Source organism: Salvelinus namaycush, chromosome 5 (assembly GCF_016432855.1).
Source record: "Salvelinus namaycush isolate Seneca chromosome 5, SaNama_1.0, whole genome shotgun sequence".
In the NCBI taxonomy this organism is placed as follows: Eukaryota; Metazoa; Chordata; class Actinopteri; order Salmoniformes; family Salmonidae; genus Salvelinus; species Salvelinus namaycush.
In genome coordinates this window covers 61,673,836-61,692,346 of record NC_052311.1, presented here as the reverse complement: position 1 = coordinate 61,692,346, position 18,511 = coordinate 61,673,836, and the positions used below count along the sequence as shown (strand labels likewise).

The window sequence follows — 18,511 nt, the reverse complement described above, 5'->3', positions numbered from 1 at the left end:
ACAGGCTGACTGATTATAGTAACTGATGGACAGGCTGACTGACTGACTGACTGACTGACTATAGTAACTGATGGACAGGCAGAATGACTATAGTAACTGATGGACAGGCAGACTGACTATAGTAACTGATGGACAGGCAGACTGACTGACTATAGTAACTGATGGACAGGCTGACTGACTGACTATAGTAACTGATGGACAGGCTGACTGACTGACTATAGTAACTGATGGACAGGCTGACTGACTATAGTAACTGATGGACAGGCAGACTGACTATAGTAACTGATGGACAGGCAGACTGATTGACTATAGTAACTGATGGACAGGCTGACTGACTGAGTATAGTAACTGATGGACAGGCTGACTGACTGAGTATAGTAACTGATGGACAGGCTGACTGACTGAGTATAGTAACTGATGGACAGGCTGACTGACTAACTATAGTAACTGATGGAAAGGCTGATAGACTCACTGACATTACTGACCACCTAACTTTGCTTTACTGACTGTCTGATGTCTGACTATAAGACAGAAAGGCTGAGTGAGAGTGAATGGAAGCTTCTTCCACTGTGTCCCCAGCAGCTTCATTAAGACAGGAAGAGATCCATGCTGTGACACAGCTTGACTGGAGGAGGAGGGTCAGAGCCAGAGTTATTTTCTTAGTCAGGGCTACAGTATCAACTGTAACTACGTGTAATGTTAGTGCTGTGTGTGGATTATGTAGACTTTGAACCAGCCAATAGCGTACTGTCCCAATCCAAATGCTTCTCAACCCAAGCAGGTTTTCTAGCTTTGCGTTAGATTCTTTTCATATTATCGCCCATACCCTTTATCCCCATACCCTTATACCTGCCCCTCTCCTCCTCCTCTGTCGTCGTCCTCTCTTCCATCAGTGTTGATGAAGGGGTGTTACTCCCCGAGGGTGTGCTCCCAGGTCTTTCCCTCTCTGGCCACACCCCCCAGCAGGAGGAACAGGACCCTCGCCTCCTGGAGCTGGAGCAGGACCCGCCCAACTGGAGAGAACACACCCCCCCAGACACCCTCAAAGACCTCAGCAAGAAGGAGACCAAGCGGCAGGAGGTCATCAACGGTGAGGAGAGACGGGGGAGGGGTGGGGGATGGAGGAATCCAGCCAACGAAGGAGGAAAGAAACTAATTGCGGTGTAAGATTGAGCTGCTGCTCATCTGACGCAAAATATTGTGAATAAATTGGCACTAGAGTAATCTCTCTCTCTCTCAGAGTTGTTTGCGACGGAGCACGCCCACGTGCGCATGCTGAGTGTTCTGCAGACAGTGTTCTGGAAGCCTCTGGAGAGAGAGGAACTCATGACCGCCACAGAGCTGGCCACCATCTTCCCCAGCCTGGATGAGATCATAGACATGCACTGTGAGTACGGTCCCACCGCTGCTTAACCGTAGTATCACCATAACCCCCGCTACAGTACAACCACATGACCAATGTACTGCCACTGGACGACCGTAACCCCAACTAAAGTACGACCGCAAAACCCCTGACATACAACCACACTTACACAGTATGACTACATGACTGCCACTGCATAGCTGTGACCGTTACCCGACAACAGCACTTCTACAGTTCTGATACTGGCTGAAGTCAGTCTGACCACTGTAAATTGCAGGCAAGACCTCACGATACGATGTTACCATGATACTTGGGTTCTGATATGATATGTATTGCAATTCTCACAATTCTTTATGTATTGCGGTTCGATTCTGTAATTGTATTGCAATTCCATGTTCCAAACATACTGTATTGCTCACCAAATGTCTGCTGCAGAAGGACAAGAGAGAGCCATGAGAAAACAAGTTTTGGAAATAATCATGGAAATAAAAGTGCTGAAAAGAAATTGTCTCCTTATTTAAAAAGAAGATGGAGAACACGCTATGATGGGAAAATACTGGAACTTTGGTGCAACTACCGCACAAATAATATTGCGATACAGTCAAAATGATACCGGCATATCTTCCAAAATGATATCCTGATATTTAAATGTTTTGATATTTTTCCCTCGTCACTAGTAAATAAACCCTAGTGTAACTTTAACCCAACCGTAAATTGACCTCAGTCTGACCATAATAATCCAACCATAAGTCTACCCCAGTCCAACCGCTGTGCTCCCTGTGTTTCTGTGCAGATGCTTTCTATGAGCACCTGAAGAAGCTGCGTCAGCACAATTTCATCGTCAAGGCCATCGGAACCACGTTACTCAACAGGGTAAGGAACAAGTCACCTTCCATCACCCCTGTCTGTGCCCCTCACTGCCCTCTCTCTCTGCCCCTCTCCCCATCTCAGCCTAACCCCCTCATCCCATATATGAAGTGGATACTTATGGAAATGGATCCCTGAAGAAAGCTTTTAATGCTCCCTCTCTCACTTTCTCTGTCTAGTTTGGAGGGACGGAGGGTGAGTGGTTTCAGAAGCTGACGTCTAGGTTCTGTAGTCACCAGACGTGGGCCCTGGAACAGCTGAAGATGAGACAGAAGAAAGACCCTCGTTTCAACTCCTTCATACTGGAGGCAGAGAGTAGGCCTCAGTGTCGTAGGCTGCAGCTGAAGGACATCATCCCCACTGAGATGCAGAGGCTCACCAAATACCCCCTACTGCTGGAAAACATTGCCAAGTGCACAGGTCTGTGTATGTCCTTCCCTGTTCTCATTCAGAGAGAGTGTGTGTGTTGTGACGTGTTGTGTGTATTCCCGTAGAGGACACCTTGGAGAAGGAGAGTATTCAGCAGAGTGCAGAGTGCTGTAGGAAGATCCTCAACCACGTCAACGAGGAGGTCAAACAGATGGAGAACCTGCTGGTGAGACACACACTACTATTACAACTACTACTACAACAACAACAAGTGTCTGAGGTAAAGTATAAATGATTTCTCTCTCTCCCTCCAGACCCTGAAAGACTACCAGCGCAGGCTGGACACCTCAGGACTCAAACCCAGTAACGAGCTGTATCTGGAGTACAAGGTGACTGACAATAGTGAGGGCTTCTTGTAGTGTGGTCCAGTGCTCTTCATGCTATCCTTTCTACAGTCGTCCCATTCTCTCATTCTTTATCAGTTGTTCTCTTCTCTCTCAGTACCTTGACCTGGCCCAGAGAAGGATGATCTATGAGGGGCCTCTGACCTGGAGAGTGACCAAGGAGAAAACATTAGGTGCACTATCAACTCTACAAACATTAGTTTGTTTTAATGTATCAACCAATCGTCTGTCTGATTTCATTTTACACAAACCCAAGCTGTTGTTCTTCTGCTGTTCACTTCCTGCCCCACTCTCCTCCTCCTCTCCTCCCTGTTCCTGTCCCCCTCTCAGAAGTGCAGTGTGTGTTGCTGGGGGATCTGTTGGTGCTGTTACAGAAGCAGGATGATAAGATGGTGTTGAAGTGTCAGAGTAAGAGTAACATCGCTGTTCAGGAGGGCAAGCAGATGCTCAGCCCTATCATCAAACTAGACTCTGCCTTCCTCCGAGAGGTGGCCACAGGTGAGACACGCACATCTTTAAATACTTCATTTGAATGCACAAATCACATTACAGTCCCGAACGATTCAAACATTTCAAAGGTTCACAGATACATGGACACACGTAGTGTCAAAGCACCTTCTCCATACAACTAGGCTGTCCATGACAAAGAGCAAAGAGCAGTACCTTGCTAGCTGCTTTGCCTTTATCCCTATGCAGTCCTGCAATCTGATGGCCATGCACTGTCAGCCTATGTACACGGCCAAAGGCTGTTCAGGCATGACTCAAGAGGCTGGTATTTCAGAAACTTGACAGCACAGGGTTTGATCCATGTAAGAGTCAAAAGAGCAACCCACTTCCAAAAAGAGCATCTGTCTCCGGCCTCCCCCCACAACAACAACACCTGCCATATTTGGTATTCAAGAAAACACAACATCATCAACATGGAGCTACACACACAGACACACACAGACACACACACAGACACACACACACACACACACACACACACACACACACACACACACACACACACACACACACACACACACACACACACACACACACACACACACACCTTGCAGGGATATGTCAGCTCAATCCCCCTCTCTTCTGTCCCTCTGTCAGACCGTAAGGCCTTCTACGTGATCTTCACCTGGGACAGCGGGGCTCAGATCTACGAACTGGTGGCTCAATCTGTCGGGGAGAGGAAGAAGTGAGTGTGGGAGAGAAGGGTTTGGGAAGGGGATTGCGAGGGGAGAGGGAGAAGTGAGTGTGGGAGAGGAGAGATGTTTATGGGGAGGGAGGAGGAGAGGTGGAAGATATGAAGATAACGACGAAGCACCAAGTGTAGTGATGATGTGGCTTTGTTGTGTGAAGCTGGACAGATGTGATCAAGATGGCAGTAGATGAGCTTAAGAAGACAGGACCTCCATCTGACCTCAAGAGAGGAAACAGCATCTTAACTGGAGGAGGAAACCCATACAGCCCCACCACGTGAGTCAACACAGCTCTGAGTGTGCACTGTTATAAGCCAGTCCTCTGAGCACTGATCACATTTCACATTTTAGTCATTTAGCAGACGCTCTTATCCAGAGTGACTTAAAGGAGCAATTAGGGTTAAGCGTCTTGCTCAGGGTACATCGACAGATTTTTCACGTAGTCGGCGTGAGGATTCAACCCAGCGACCTTTCGGTTACTGGCCCAGCGCTCTTAACCGCTAGCCTACCTGCCGCCGATCACATTTCTTTCTCGCTTTCTCTTTCTTTCAGGTTTCCTCAACCCCCTCTCAGCCCCACTGAAAATGGAGGAGTCTTGTTGAAAAACAGCATTGGTGAGAACAGACAACAAAGCACCTCTTTCAAGCCATTGAACTTCTAGATGTTGATAATGAAATTGTTAATGGTGTTATTACTGATGTTTATTTCGTTTTTACTGTTACTGCATTACTACCAAGACTGCTTCTGTGTTGTTACTGTTACTGCATTACTACCAAGACTGTTACTGTGTTTTTACTGTTACTGCATTACTACCAAGACTGTTGCTGTGTTTTTACTGTTACTGCATTACTACCAAGACTGTTCCTGTGTTTTTACTGTTACTACCAAGACTGTTCCTGTGTTTTACTGTTACTGCATTACTACCAAGACTGTTCCTGTGTTTTACTGTTACTGCATTACTACCAAGACTGTTGCTGTGTTTTTACTGTTACTGCATTACTACCAAGACTGTTCCTGTGTTTTTACTGTTACTGCATTACTACCAAGACTGTTCCTGTGTTTTTACTGTTACTGCATTACTACCAAGACTGTTCCTGTGTTTTTACTGTTACTGCATTACTACCAAGACTGTTGCTGTGTTTTTACTGTTACTGCATTACTACCAAGACTGTTGCTGTGTTTTTACTGTTACTGCATTACTACCAAGACTGTTGCTGTGTTTTTACTGTTACTGCATTACTACCAAGACTGTTGCTGTGTTTTTACTGTTACTGCATTACTACCAAGACTGTTCCTGTGTTTTTACTGTTACTGCATTACTACCAAGACTGTTCCTGTGTCTTTACTGTTACTGCCAAGACTGTTCCTGTGTCTTTACTGTTACTGCCAAGACTGTTCCTGTGTTTTACTGTTACTGCATTACTACCAAGACTGTTCCTGTGTCTTTACTGTTACTGCCAAGACTGTTCCTGTGTTTTACTGTTACTGCATTACTACCAAGACTGTTCCTGTGTTTTACTGTTACTGCATTACTACCAAGACTGTTCCTGTGTTTTACTGTTACTGCCAAGACTGTTCCTGTGTTTTTACTGTTACTGTGTTACTACCAAGACTGTTCCTGTGTCTTTACTGTTACTACCAAGACTGTTCCTGTGTCTTTACTGTTACTGCCAAGACTGTTCCTGTGTTTTACTGTTACTGCATTACTACCAAGACTGTTCCTGTGTCTTTACTGTTACTGCATTACTACCAAGACTGTTCCTGTGTTTTACTGTTACTGCCAAGACTGTTCCTGTGTTTTTACTGTTACTGTGTTACTACCAAGACTGTTGCTGTGTCTTTACTGTTACTGCCAAGACTGTTCCTGTGTCTTTACTGTTACTGCCAATACTGTTCCTGTGTTTTACTGTTACTGCCAAGACTGTTCCTGTGTCTTTACTGTTACTGCCAAGACTGTTCCTGTGTCTACTGTTACTGCCAAGACTGTTCCTGTGTTTTACTGTTACTGTGTTACTACCAAGACTGTTCCTGTGTTTTACTGTTACTGCATTACTACCAAGACTGTTCCTGTGTCTTTACTGTTACTGCCAAGACTGTTCCTGTGTTTTACTGTTACTGCCAAGACTGTTCCTGTGTCTACTGTTACTGCCAAGACTGTTCCTGTGTCTTTACTGTTACTGCCAAGACTGTTCCTGTGTCTACTGTTACTGCCAAGACTGTTCCTGTGTTTTACTGTTACTGTGTTACTACCAAGACTGTTCCTGTGTTTTTACTGTTACTGTGTTACTACCAAGACTGTTCCTGTGTCTAGAACGAGATAAGAACAGCCTGACTGATGAGATGAAGTCTGTGGACTCTCGTCATTCTCTGATTTATTACCTCTCGGACAAAGGCTTCGACTTGATTGGCAACAGCGATCAGGTGAAAGTGGCCAATAGCGCGTTAAACGAAGGTTTGTGGGTTTATTTGATTGGTCCAAGCGGTTACCATTTTCACTGATGTTCCTCTTACTGTCATGTCATACATCAACTCTTCCTGTCTCCTCCCACAGTCATGTCCCTCAAGAGACTATTGGTTGGCAGCATCAGCCTATCAGATGACTCACAGCCTGATGAGCAGAATGGAAGGGAGGGGCCAGAGAGCCAGGACCAAGGACTGCAAGGGGAGGAGGAGGGAGGAGGAGAGGGTGGAGGAATGAAGATAGATGAGGAGGGAGGGATCAGTGCTCCTCTGGTTCTGTCCCAGGAGAGGATGGAGGAGGTGCGCCGGAAACTGCAGAGTCTCGAGGTACAGCTGAAGAGACTGCAGGTGAGAGAACGAGGGAAGGGTGGCAGAAAGAGAGTTGTAGAGGATTGAGTAACGGAGTTGCAAAGGATGACTGAAGCATAAAAGGAGTGAGCCAAGGAGGACAGATGGGGACAAACAGCAGCATAGAAGAGAAAGATAGAGAAAATCACTTCACCAGGGCTTGTGCTGCTCTGCTGCTATTGTCACTGAAATGGCTATGTGAAATTGGAGTTCTGGGACAATGGCCTTTGTCTGCAGCTAGCTGTGTGATGTCACAAGAGCACCCACAAAAGGGAAAGAAGATTATGAAAGGAAGGGATGGCGGAAACGGAGGGGTGAAGTGTGTGTGTGTGATTCAGCATTTAACTGTTGATCTTGCTCCATCAGAGTGTTGAGGAGGAGCACCACCGGCTGCAGCAGGCCCTGTCTAAGTTCTCCCTGGAGGGGGGCAACTTCTAGTGAGACACACAGCGCCACCTTCAGGACACCAGGTGAACCTTCATATTCAACCCTTTATACTGATGTCTTGTGGGAGGAGTTTTCCTTTACCACTGATACAGGGTCAGATCTTTTATTATCCCTCTAGTTAAGGGTTGGGGTTAGAGTAATCTGATTTAAGGTCTGTGGTTAAGGTCAACTTCTACCTCAGGCTCTGCAATGCAATGGGTATTAATACTAGAATTGTGTCAAGGATATGTTGTCTTCTCTAATCTCACCAACTCTTTTCTTTAACCTTGTCATCTCTTGGTCTTCCTCAGATCACTGTAAGTGCTGGATTGGAATGCTCGAGTTGCTTTTGGAGGATTGATGAATGCGTCCTGGAATTTCCTATTTACTAAACACTCTGTGCTCTAGTTCAGTAATGCAATGTGGGAGGTGTGTGTGTTTGTGCGTGTTTGTGAACATGCTCGTATGTACAAGTGCGTGAGCATGTGAGAGATGGGAGTTTTGCAAACAGGTGCCAAAGATTGGAGCAGTAGTTTGCTGTGAGAGAGATGCTGCCTGGGCTTATTGATTGTGAGCTTCTGCAACACACATACACACACACACACACACACAACAGATACTTCCCCCAGTGCATGTTCAATAAATATATCTATCATTGCCAACTGTAGGGGTTTGGACTGTATAATAAACCCCCATGTATGCATGTAGCGAGAGATACTAGTGTCAGCCCTATAGAGGGCGATGTAGAGCTGTAGAACCAGACAGGAACATGCTCAGAGTTGTGAAATTCTGGTAACCAAAATTCACAGGTTTTCCCCAAATCCTGGTAGGAAGATTCAGGAGGGAATAAGGAGGAATTCTGGGAGTCGTTCAACCGAGGTTTTCTGAAATACCTGGGATTTTTGGGAAACTTTCCAAACCTAGACATTTTACTGAACATTTAGTAGGCCTCTATATCCAGTACATGCCAAAGTACAGCAGAGATGCACTTTTAAGTTAGTATAATCCAATTCAAGTGACCACCCACACTGAATTCCCAACATTGAATTTGCTAATATTTATTACTATTATTATTATATTATATAATATATGCCATTTAGCAGACGCTTTTATACTAAGCGACTTAGTCATGCATGCATACATTTTGACATTTTACCCCAATTGTTGAGAAGATCTGCGTGTGTGTGTTTGTGTGTTACAGTGTTGTAGAAGCAAAATGGCCTTCTGGAGTTACTGTAATAGAGTTCTGTTAGAACTGTAATTATGGCCCAAACATTCATCCAGTAGTATTGGAATTGATCATGTTGTTAGGGATATAGACGGTGTGTGTACGGCTTTTGACTTCAGCTGCCTCTCCTTTGGACCCTGCTACTGTGCTGGGCCGGGCGATAGTGGGATGGACAGAGATGTAAGGAGAGGAGGACCATTTTTATGACTGAAGTAGGATGTAGATTATAGATGGAGGGATACAGCAAGGAAGAGAGAGGAGTAAGGGAGGAGGGGAGGCAGAAGGGTTTTTTCTTGGAAGACCAACTTGATTAGCAGCGTATTAGATGGTGATGGAGGTAGATGTAGAGAGAAGACTTGAAGTTCAGTGTTCAATGTGCTGTGGAATCGGTTATAGGGGCCTCCCGAGTGGTGCAGTGGTCTAAGGCACTGCATCACAGTGCTAGCTGTGCTACTAGAGATTCTAGGTTCGAGTCCAGGCTCTGTCACAGCCGGCCGTGACATGGAGACCCATGGGGCAGCGCACAATTGGCCCAGCGTCGTCCGGGTTATGGGAGGGTTTGGCCGGCAGAGATGCTCTTGTCCCATCGCGCACCAGCGACTCCTGTGGCGGGCCGGGCGCAGTGCACACTGACACGGTCGCCAGGTGTACGGTGTTTCCTCCGACACATTGGTGCGGCTGGCTTCCGGGTTAAGTGGAAATTGTGTCAAGAAGCAGTGCGTCTTGGTTAGGTTGTGTTTCGGAGGATGCACGGCTCTCAACCTTCGGCCTCTCCCAAATCCGTATGGGTGTTGCAGCGATGAGACAAGACTGTAACTACCAATTGGATACCACGGAATTGGGGAGAAAAAGGAGTAAAAAAAAAATCTATAATAAAATGAAGAATCGGTTATAGACACAGTCAGTCAGACCTATACACACACTGATACTCACATTGCGTGGGAGCCCAGTGCAGTAACAATGGTCACACAGGAGCACGGTCATCACGGGTGTGATGTGACTGGAGTCGACTTCCTGACTATAGGGCTAGTAGCTTCTCCATAAAGAAAGGAGGGAGACACACAGTATTATATGCTGTATGATACATTTTATGGTAGCAATACCATTTTTGTGTGTATTTTTCTTCAGGAGTTGATTGTAATTAATGTTATTATTTTGATGATTTAGAGTAGTGGCATTGAACTGTTGACTGGGAAACAGGACCAAAGAGACACCCATGTACCTGTAGATCCTTATATGAGCTGTTTATATTGTCCCACTGCTTATTACTATAGAATAAAGTCACTTTATGCTGATTGGAGAGTGATGCCTACAGCAGCCTTGGCTCTCTGCTTCTCCTCCATCCAAACTCCAGCGTCACATGTAGAGAAAACAACACAGTGGGTAGGAACATAGAGGGCCTGTATAGAGGGAGATAATGATATCTAAACTTGTATGAAGACTGTATTGTGATACATCCATCCATGCTGCTGCCCCAGACTAATGAACAAGATTTAACTGGACACTTCACAATCACACTGCCATTCAAATCCTCTCTTCATTACTACCATGTGTGAGCAGGGCTGCACTGTATTGTTATAGACATGACTCACCAAGCGTCACTTTGATATTGACTGGACCACGTTTAGGGACAGCATGGGATGACGGTACAGTAAGATACAGAAGGGTACTGAGATAAGACCCATCATTACTGGATTATGCTACTGTTTCTATAGACCACTTCTGGAATGAAGAGAAACGGGTCTGGGGAGTTTGGATGGAGGAATTGCAGGCGCGGCTAGTCGTCACTCTCACCAGTGCTGTAATGACAGTTATCTTTCACGATCACTTTTGAATTATGCATTCTCGTTGTGGCCATAGCAACCGCTCCCTTACACCCTCCCCCAAATATGTAATTATGCAAATGTTATTGATAGTTACTCTAAGAAGCAGAGGGCGGAGTTACAGGTTGTGTTGAAACTTCATTGCCTTTTTTTCTTTCACCTTCACCCCTTTATTTTCTCGTCTTCCCCTCTCCATCACCAAGTCCACAATAATAGTCTCCATCTCTCCTTCATCCTGTCTTCCTTCTAGAAGTTGTAGAAATGTAGTCCTTACTTCCTTACTACTCTCATCACCTTTTCTTATCTCACAATTTCACTGTACGTTGCGGTGTATTTTATTTCATTTGCTTCAACGGGTCGGGAGGTTTTGTTTTTGTTGGTGATGTTTTGTTGAGAGGAACTTTAGTAATTATGTACTATGCAATTGGCAACAATGAGAGGAAGAGACTTGGATAGCTTTTGTTTGCTCAGACCCCATATGTGAGACAGCTCACTTGTATTATACAATACTAGATGGCAACAAGATGAGGTTAAAGAGATTATCTCTAACTTGGGCTTTTTCACCATTGAAGCACAGTAATGAGCAGGTTAAATCCTGTTATACCAGCTTAGGTTAATACCTCCACCGCCACTGTAGTCTCAAGACTACCTGGCAAACGTGTGCTTACAATCCTCTCTCTTTCTCTCTCTCTTTCTTCCCTTTGCTTCCCCTCATGTATCCGATTTACAAATACATAGTGGTCTAGTTTTATATGTATAAAATGTATTTATAGAGAAGGGTGCCTTGTTCTGATGTTCAAGCTTATTTTTTCCCAAAGGGCTCTCTAGTAAACAAACACGGTTGGTTAGGGAGATATTTGGCTGTTAAGGTAGAACCATGAAATGAACGTAGAAAGAGTTGGGTGACCAACATCAAGTCTCCAGTTTCAAGTTTTAATGTCACAAGTACAGTGAAATGCCTTTCTTGCAATCTCTAAAGCAACATGCATTCTAGGTTGGGCCAGGAGGTTTTCCTAGTCAGGTCACATGGTCTGGAAACCCCCCTGGCCTTAATTCTAGGTAATCCAAGGTTTCAGATAGGTGGTGGTGGTGGATTGACTGTAGGGTGGCTGTGTAAATCCTGCAGTGTCCCCTGTAACTATGCTATCTCAGGGGTATGTATGTTACAAAGTGTATTGTGTGTGTTCACCTCAGCGACTACAAGGTTTGACCAGCGCCATGTTTGCTCCAGCTAGCCAGCGCTTTGTATAGAATAGGGTCTGGTCTGTCGCACATGCATCCGCCACATGTATATCTATAAAAAAAATGAATATGCAAGATCTATACTGTGTATTTTGGCTTTGATTTCATTGCGTAAGAGTTTTTAATTGTATACTTCAGAAGAAATGAGGTACTTTTTTTATTGTAATTTTCTGTTTTTTAATAAATGGGGAAGAAAAACCAACATTTTTGGGGTCTTTTACTGTTTTGAGTTCTAGAACACTGCAGTCACTCAAGCATACATCCTGACACCGAGAGGCCAACGAAAGAGGAAGGAAGGTTTATTCACAAGACAACTGGGTAGAAGTGTATAGCTGTGTTGAAAGGCACAACACTCAAAATAACATAAAGGCTTTTTATTTTCTGCAATGACTGGCAACCAATATAAAACAGTGAAGAAGATGGTGGCCGTGACATTCTTGTTCCTCTGCTTCTGGGCTGGTGAGTAAGGGGCTGCTAGGATATGCTGATAAACAATGCAGGGTAGTTAGTCTTTCAGTGCATATTCACCTTTATTTGAGAAGTTACATTACAGGTGGAGGATGAAGATGAGACCGAAGTGTAAAACTGGCGTTTGAGGGAATTAATATGAATGGGTTCAACATCCTTTGAACAGATTTCAACCCTTTAAACCATGCACTGCAACATTAAAACAATTTTCCCCCATTGTATCCCTTGGAACATGAGATTATTTGGCTGTGAGTAATGCATCTGTTCTGCTCTAATGAACCGTATCTCCAACCAGAGCAGATGGTTGTGCAATCAAATCAAATTTTATTTGTCACATGCGCCGAATACAACAGTGAAATGCTTGCTTACAAGCCCTTAACCAACAATGCAGTTAAGAAAAATACTAAAAGAAACATAAGAAATAAAAGTAACAAATAATTAAAGAGCAGCAGTAAAATAATAGCGAGGGTATATACAGGGGGTAATGGTTAGTCGAGGTAATTGAGGCAATATGTACATGTAGGTAGAGTTGTTAAAGTCTGGGTAGCCAATTGATTAGATGTTCAGTAGTCTTATGACTTAGGGGTAGAAGCTGTTTAGAAGCCTCTTGGACCTAGACTTGGCACTGATACCGCTTGCCCTGCGGTAGCAGAGAAAACAGTCTATGACTAGGGTGGCTAGAGTCTTTTGACAATTTTTAGGGCCTTCCTCTGACACTGCTTGGTATAGAGGTCTTGGATGGCAGGAAGCTTGGCCCCGGTGATGTACTGGGCCGTATGCACTACACTCTGTAGTGCCTTACGGTCGGAGGCCGAGCAGTTGCCATACCAGGCAGTGATGCAACCAGTTAAGATGCTCTCGATGTTGCAGCTGTAGAACCTTTTGAGGATCTGAGGACCCATGCCAAATCTTTTCAGTCTCCTGAGGGGAATAGGTTTTGTCGTGCCCTCATCACGACTGTCTTGGTGTGCTTGGAGCATGTTGGTGATGTGGACACCAAGGAACTTGAAGCTCTCAACTTGCTCTACTGCAGCCCCATCGATGAGAATGGGGTCGTGCTCGGTCCTCCTCTTCCTGTAGTCCACAATCATCACACACTAGAATCTATACCCTACACTTATAACTCCAAATAACCTGATGTTGAGACAATATTACAGCACTCTGGATTGTGTGGAGTTCTTCTACTTTGTAGGCTACTGTTTCTTTTTACCATCATTGTCTTGGGCCAATAGTTGGACAGATATGCTGTCAATAACTGACCTTTGATCAGTGTGTTATGGGTCAACCTCATCCTACTCCTGCTGCTCTGCCTTCTAGCAGGTGACCTCAGCCGTATCCAGGTTATTCTGGAGCCAGACAGGCCCTCTCTGAGGGTGCAGCTCTCTCACACCGCCTCCCTGCGCTGCTGCTACTCAGTCACAGGGGGAGCCGTGGACACCATCTGGGCCACCAGCCCCCACACGGTCAAAGGCACGGACATCCTTCGGGGAGTGGACCGGAGAGACAACCGTGTGACGGTGGATGGGGGGAACCTGACGGCGGCAGGGGTCATGTGTCACACACTCATCCTGAGGGAGGCCCGTCTGAACGACTCGGGGTTGTACCAGTGTTTCCTCAACCACAGCGCCCTGCGGCCCTCTGTATACACGCACGGCACCTTCCTGCATGTCTACAGTGAGTGTGTGTGTGTGAAGCCCTCACAGTAAGCACCCATGTCACCTTCCTTCAGGTCTTGTGTGTGTGTAACCCTCAAAAGCTTTAGCCTGGTCTGCACTCACAGTACTTTGTTGTACAGTATTTCTATTATGTGTGTGTCTGTGTATGTACATGTGGGTGTCTGGGGGGTGGGGTCAAACCAGCTAAGCAATGCAGAATGCTTTGTGATACACAAATCCAGTTAACCACTGCCCAGTCCAGTAGAATGCAATCCACCTAAAGCACCCAGACTTAAGCCACCAGTGAATGGCTACATTGTGTAGTAATCCCTCTGATTTAATTCAAATGACCAATGTTGAAATGTTAAAGAAATGCTATGGTTCTAGTTTTTCCTGGGAAATTGTGTGACATAAGGAGCATTGTTTAAAAAAAAAAATAATTGCACTGCAAAACATACACTGGCTGTTTGTCTAATTTATCTCAAACTATTCTCCTCTGTCTTGCTGCAATCTGATGCATGGTACTCTGTCCACCCCCCCCCACTATCTCTCTTTCATGAACATCTAGCCTGCATCTCTCCCATGAAAGAGCAGCAGGTGAGTTCTACTCTGATGACCTTTATCTGACCCCTCTCTCCTTGCTCAGGGCCGATGGTGAAGATTCTGGACATCAGTGAAAGCACCAAGAACAGCATCCTGACTGCTGAGGGAATGTTACTGATGGTGGCGGTGCTTCTGCATGGGACCATGATGCTCTGTAAGGTCAGAGAGCCAAGCAGGCCACCTTTTCTACTGCTAATGCTAGGCTACTAGATCTAATATTCCTAATTTGCTCTCATTCCAATAGTGAATTTTGTCATTTGAAAACTGCTGTAACCAGAAGGACTAGTATGTATGGTAATCTTACTGTATGATGACAATGGGCTTTTTCACACCATTGGCCAAGAGAATTACGTAATATGTCATCCACTTCCTCTACTTTTCAAGACGAAGAAACTCAATCAACTGAAGAAGAAAAGGGTCAAAGAGGAAGAGGAGAATATCTATGAGGTGGGACTTGAATGAGATCCTCTGTCTTTCTGTCATAGTCACTGTTTTCACCATTCTTCAGTCAATCAAACAAGTTCTAGAAGGGAAGAGGAAGTCAACCTGTCATAACTCCCTTACCTCAATCCATGTCCAGGGTCTAAATCTGGAGGAATGCTGTTCCACATATGATCAGATCCAGCGCTCTCTGGTGCAGGGCCCCTACCAAGACGTGGGAAACATGATTATGGAGGAGGAGGAAATCCAACTGGAGAAGCCTTAAATGAGAGGGGGAAGGAAGGAGGGGGAGGAAGAGAGAGGGTGGGAGAAGAGAAGTCATTTGATAGAACAGAATTGTGGTGAGGGGTTTGATAGGAATTTTCTTAACTGCCCCCCCCCAACCCCCTTATGTTTGAATTTATAGAGGTGACCTGCATTTTCCTTGCAGCCTTTGCTTATATTTGAATCTAATTTCTTAGTGGACCAAAAAGACAGTAACCTACAATGTCAGAGGGCATTTTGCTTTCAATTTAGCCTTTCATTACCACTGCCAATACCTAACCACTTTATATTCATAAGAGATTTTTTTTTCTGCATGTTTGCATTTTCTATGCTTTGTGTATGCATTGGCCAAATGTTTTTTTTCTCTCTCCAATCTCCATAATTCAAGGCCTGGATTGTGCGTTGTAAATAAAATTATAAAAATGATTGCCTTATGTTTTCATGTTTACATAGTTAGTATTTTAGCTTCATGAAATTGATGTATTTGTCATATGTCCCTCGCACCCATACCGATGTGACTCGCTTGATGGAGTCTCGGAAGCGTTATCCCATTTCTGACACTACTGTAGCAAAATTGTGGGGTAGCACAACTGTGACTTGATCCTTGTCAGTCAAACACCTTACCATGACACCAAGAGGTTCTTGATAAGTCTCTAGCACAGGAGGTTGGTGGCACCTTATTTGGGGAGGACGAGCTTGTGGGAATGGCTGGAGTGGAATATGTGGAATGGTATCAAATACATTAAACACAGGGTTTGATGCCATTCCATTTGCTCCATTCCAACCGTTATTATGAGCCGTCCTCCCCTCAGCAGCCTCCACTGACGATGTTGTAGCTTGTAGGCAGCTGTTAAGCCGTCACTAGCCTACAATACATTAAGGTTTACCTCCCTGTGATGGGAAGCCTACTGACAGACTACTGTGCTGTGTTTACCACAGATGATTATCTGGGGAAGCTTTTGGACATTGCAACGCAGCAAAGAGGGCGGCGTTTGTCGAACTGGAGCACGTTAATAGGCTCTAAGAATGCATTACCAGCGCCGACTGGCTGCAGTTTTGGTTGTGGGTGTGGCTCTTTTTATGACTAGAAGATTTGAGAAGGCGCTGCGGAAATAGTGGGCGAAGATGGCGTCGGGAAAGAAGGGGGGCAACAACAGCAGCCTCGGAAAAGGTTTGAATGGAAGACGTTCGTCAAAACATAAAGAGGGGCCAATAGGTACGTTATTTACAGCAATTAGACCTTTCGCTTTATTGGTTTTTGATAATGGCGGTTACATTGTAAATTTAGGTTGCAAACCCCAACTCTTGCCTCTCTTCTAGCTAATTAGGATGCCAACGTTAGCTAAATTACAGAAAGATTTAAGCCGCTGAAAGTGACAACAGTCTAACATGGAACTTTATAATCACGTTTTCTGCCAACTTGTATTATGTGATATGAGGTTTGCATTAAAATAGTTAAGTGTTTCGAAGTTAAGCTTAGTAGCTAACGTTAGCAAGGGTGAAACTTTCACAACTCGTTTTATTTCATAATGTAACAGCGCGTCACATTACCTAACTATCTCGCTACAATGTACCAATGCAATGACTTGGAAATTGTAACAATTTCGCGCGGGTATTTGACGGTAACGTTAGTTAGAATGACCATTGTATCTAATCGAAACCTCTAGTCACCTGTTATATCGGCATCTTTCTTTAGCCCCTGTTGCTTACTCCCAGCTCATGTAGGCTGACGATGGCAACTGTCCACCTGATCAGGTTGTCAACTCAGATAACACAGCGGGGTATGTGGGGTCAGGGCTTAACGTTGGTTGTGTGTGTAGGGGTGAGGGATGTTGAGTAGCTGCACAATGCAACAGCAGCATCCTATTCTTCAGACAGCGTTGCCATCATTTACATTAGGAACTGTGTACTCAACATTGTGACACATGGGCAGCCTGTGGAAAAGAACATGCTTGAGGGGGTGGCATTACATGGTCAGGGATATGCCATTCAGTCAGACAGTTCTATCACTGTAGCAGGCTTTACTAGTATTTATTTAAACTATCACTCTATTTAAAAACAACTGGGTTAAATATGTCCAAGAGCCTTTCACTATAGACTCTCACAAACAAACCATTTATCTGTAGGTATTTAATAATGAGGGTAACAAACATGATGTTATCTTCAGCAAACGTGCCTATTGGATGAAAACTGGCACTAGACTGTTATTGTGGCGCAAAGAGACCTGTTATTATCTCTATCTGTAAGCCCCTTTTTGAGTGATTCCAGATCATGAGTGAAGAGCCAGATGCATTCTGAGGGGTAGGATTTCCTGCTTCCCATAGACATTTCAATTGCAAAAATACCTGTGGATTGGATTGCCACAACATTAACCACACGTTTAGCCTATCCATCAAAATATGCAGGTAATGGTGAATGTAGCCTACTTGTCAACATGAGCTACAGATTCCGTCTGACATTAGCAATGACCTGTTGTATGAGATGTTGACTCAACTGTCAGTTGACTAGCCACCTGTAGTGCTAGACTTTCTTTTCTGGTCTGTCATCTGTCAGACAGTGTAGTAAAGGGCTGAGGGGAAAACGGTGAGGCCACCAGGCATGCTTGGTTGTGAGGGGTGGAGAGGGGCTCATTGTTACTAACGTCCTGTTGTGAAGTTTGGCCACAACTGAAGTAGTCTGGAGCAAGGGTCGCACCTTCCGACCCACCATGACAGGAAATACCCCCCCAGCCCGAGGACGATGTAGCCTAGCCTACACACTGTTTGAATGCTTCTTGACTTCAATTAGCAATGGAGCCTACTTCCTCAGGCTTAGCCTATTATTGGTACCATGGCATTTTGGATGAAAGTCAACTTCTATGCCATCTAAAGTTAAAGAGCAGTGCGGTGTGCACCACCCATCGCATCTCTAGGCCTAGATGACATCATGCCATGATCAATTAGGGTAACTTACACTATAGGCTTTAGTATTCATATTAGTGGTTGAACTTTGCGCTTTGATGTTCTTCTTAGAATTCTGCACCCACACTCTGTAGAGCCTCTTTATTTTGTTCCATTATGTGAGTCCACAGTGTTTAAATTAATACCTGACTATTTGAATATCATTAACATGCAACGTATTCAAAGAGAATAGGCGACACTAAATGGATGTCAAGTAGCCAATTATCTCTGCTACGGATACTGAGGTACCAAGGTTGTAAATATGAGCAGACATGGTTATTAATTTTAATGAGACTTTATTTTCAAGATTAACTTGTAGGCCTCTCCTATCTAGAATGTAGAAAGTCATTTCACTCTTTGCCTGCTTCTTTACTTTTCTCATTGTAACTGGGCTGAGAATGTACCTTTTTCCTTG

The 18,511-nt window shown here is 44.6% G+C and overlaps 3 protein-coding genes across 6 annotated transcripts in view; all 3 read left to right on the top strand.

Annotated features, from left to right (window-relative positions):
• Positions 1 to 13,604, top strand: part of LOC120048654 (rho guanine nucleotide exchange factor 1-like) — a 64,540-nt gene extending 50,936 nt beyond the window's left edge. For 2 of the 3 annotated variants that reach the window (XM_038994762.1, XM_038994759.1), the window contains 15 exons: positions 894 to 1,090; positions 1,241 to 1,387; positions 2,157 to 2,236; positions 2,410 to 2,650; positions 2,725 to 2,825; positions 2,914 to 2,988; positions 3,101 to 3,176; positions 3,334 to 3,501; positions 4,108 to 4,195; positions 4,360 to 4,476; positions 4,752 to 4,813; positions 6,511 to 6,651; positions 6,751 to 7,007; positions 7,374 to 7,477; positions 7,745 to 9,153. In XM_038994762.1, coding sequence (XP_038850690.1) covers positions 894 to 1,090; positions 1,241 to 1,387; positions 2,157 to 2,236; positions 2,410 to 2,650; positions 2,725 to 2,825; positions 2,914 to 2,988; positions 3,101 to 3,176; positions 3,334 to 3,501; positions 4,108 to 4,195; positions 4,360 to 4,476; positions 4,752 to 4,813; positions 6,511 to 6,651; positions 6,751 to 7,007; positions 7,374 to 7,445 — 1,822 coding nt within the window. In that variant the 3' untranslated portion in view covers positions 7,446 to 7,477; positions 7,745 to 9,153. Of the gene's footprint in view, positions 1 to 893; positions 1,091 to 1,240; positions 1,388 to 2,156; positions 2,237 to 2,409; positions 2,651 to 2,724; positions 2,826 to 2,913; positions 2,989 to 3,100; positions 3,177 to 3,333; positions 3,502 to 4,107; positions 4,196 to 4,359; positions 4,477 to 4,751; positions 4,814 to 6,510; positions 6,652 to 6,750; positions 7,008 to 7,373; positions 7,478 to 7,744; positions 9,154 to 13,514 lie in introns of those variants that run through there. The other variant, XM_038994761.1, reaches the window with a different exon arrangement.
• Positions 9,330 to 15,583, top strand: LOC120048655 (B-cell antigen receptor complex-associated protein alpha chain-like). 2 transcript variants are annotated; one of them, XM_038994763.1, is made up of 5 exons: positions 9,330 to 12,185; positions 13,512 to 13,868; positions 14,496 to 14,611; positions 14,837 to 14,899; positions 15,033 to 15,583. In XM_038994763.1, exons 1-5 carry the CDS (start codon positions 12,113 to 12,115, stop codon positions 15,156 to 15,158), a joined length of 735 nt encoding a protein of 244 aa, XP_038850691.1. In that variant the 5' UTR covers positions 9,330 to 12,112; the 3' UTR covers positions 15,159 to 15,583. The 2 variants fall into 2 exon arrangements, with proteins under 2 accessions (XP_038850691.1, XP_038850692.1); XM_038994764.1 differs by having other exon boundaries at positions 14,496 to 14,606; positions 15,033 to 15,150.
• Positions 15,584 to 16,282: 699 nt separating this feature from the next.
• The window catches only part of LOC120048653 (hormone-sensitive lipase-like), a 49,976-nt gene continuing 47,747 nt past the window's right edge, over positions 16,283 to 18,511 (top strand). Inside the window, exon 1 of the mRNA XM_038994758.1 lies at positions 16,283 to 16,373. Within this exon, the coding sequence (XP_038850686.1) occupies positions 16,283 to 16,373 (91 nt within the window). The remainder of the gene's footprint in view (positions 16,374 to 18,511) is intronic.